This window comes from Histoplasma capsulatum, genomic scaffold (genome assembly GCF_000149585.1).
Source record: "Histoplasma capsulatum NAm1 scaffold_146 genomic scaffold, whole genome shotgun sequence".
NCBI classification, from domain to species: domain Eukaryota; kingdom Fungi; phylum Ascomycota; class Eurotiomycetes; order Onygenales; family Ajellomycetaceae; genus Histoplasma; species Histoplasma mississippiense.
This window is the reverse complement of record NW_001813836.1, coordinates 1-1,405: the sequence shown is the minus strand read 5'-3', so window position 1 is coordinate 1,405 and position 1,405 is coordinate 1. Positions and strand designations below refer to the sequence as shown.

Below are 1,405 nucleotides of genomic sequence, written 5' to 3'. Positions count from 1 at the left end.
TACAACATATCCAAATCAAAAGCGATAATTCCGCCGGGAAGGGGTTACATTGTGGTGTCAAAGTCAATGAGTTGAGGTGCGATGTTTGATGGGGTAAGCCACCAACCCAACCAGACCCAACTAAATATATATATTTTCACCCAGGCAACAGAGCGGTGCAAAGCGGTGCAAGATCAACAAAGTAAATAAAAATAGCAAAACATATAAGAAAACTGAAAGGCTTCATTCTGGAGTGATTTTAACCACAGAAAAACAAACATTCACACCAGATCAGATCTGTCAAGTTTCACACAAAGACACTGAATGAAGGAAATATATATATATTCAATGCACAAGACAGACCCAACATCGACATGGAACATCGATTATTTATCCACTGTGAATCATACCTCATTATCATATGCCGCCGGTGCAAGCACGCTGTGTGGCCAACAGAGATTGAACAGCATCTGAAAGGCAAGGCCCATCAGCTAAAGCATGCGGTGGTTCAGCAGATAAAGGAGAACATTGAACAGTGGGACAATGTGGCTCGAGATACTACACAGTTAACACTGCCCACATACTACACAGTTAACACTGCCCACAATACTGAATGAACCAATCCCGGAACTACCCATTCAAGATGGCTACAGGTGCCAGCGGGATCCCCAGTGTCAGTATGTGGCAGGGAACATGAACACCATGCGCAAGCACTGGCAGAACAAGCACAGCTGGTCGCCATATCCCAGCCGTGGCCGTACAGCGCCACAAAAGCGTACGGCAGCACAGGATGAGGTGGACAGATCATGCCAGAAGGTGCAGTTCCAGCAGGTATTTGCATCGCGCAAGGGCTCCCACTACATACAGATCCAGACTAAGGAGACTACTGAGCACACCGGCACGCCAGACCAGAACAGAGCCAGCCATGTCATTGATGAGCTGGAGCGGTTTTACCGGGAACAGCAACGGCAGACCAGCAATGTCATCCAGGCCGGGGAGCACGATGAAGCCAACCCATGGCTGCGGCGGACCAGATGGCCGGTGTACTTGACCAACATCGCACCCAATGATCTGGTCAACTGCGTGCAGCGGCCCGAGGATGACACCACGTGCCCAGATGAACTGGCCGCGAGGGCCATCGGGAGGCCATGGGGCAGGTTGCCCGTACCAGCCAGCGAGTCATCACACGGCTGGGCCACTTCGTCCGCATCGAGGCCATCCGCACAGAGCGACACCAGACCCGGCACACCCCGTTGCAGGCATACATGGACGAGGAGAGCATCGCCGAGCACGTGAGGCCATGGCAGCAGATGTTGATGTTTTTCGCCCGAACGCAGGTCGAGCATGAATGGACGAGGTAGTTATCCCAGACTTATCGCCACCACGTCCAGCGCTTAACTGCGCCAAGCCCAAGCGTGAATTAGCG

At 52.0% G+C, this 1,405-nt stretch overlaps 1 protein-coding gene across 1 annotated transcript; it reads left to right on the top strand.

Annotated features, from left to right (window-relative positions):
- Positions 1 to 672: 672 nt before the first annotated feature.
- HCAG_09268 (predicted protein) lies at positions 673 to 1,275 on the top strand (the record flags this gene model as incomplete). Its single annotated transcript, XM_001535753.1, has 1 exon — positions 673 to 1,275. One exon carries the CDS (start codon positions 673 to 675, stop codon positions 1,273 to 1,275), a length of 603 nt encoding a protein of 200 aa, XP_001535803.1.
- Positions 1,276 to 1,405: the final 130 nt, after the last annotated feature.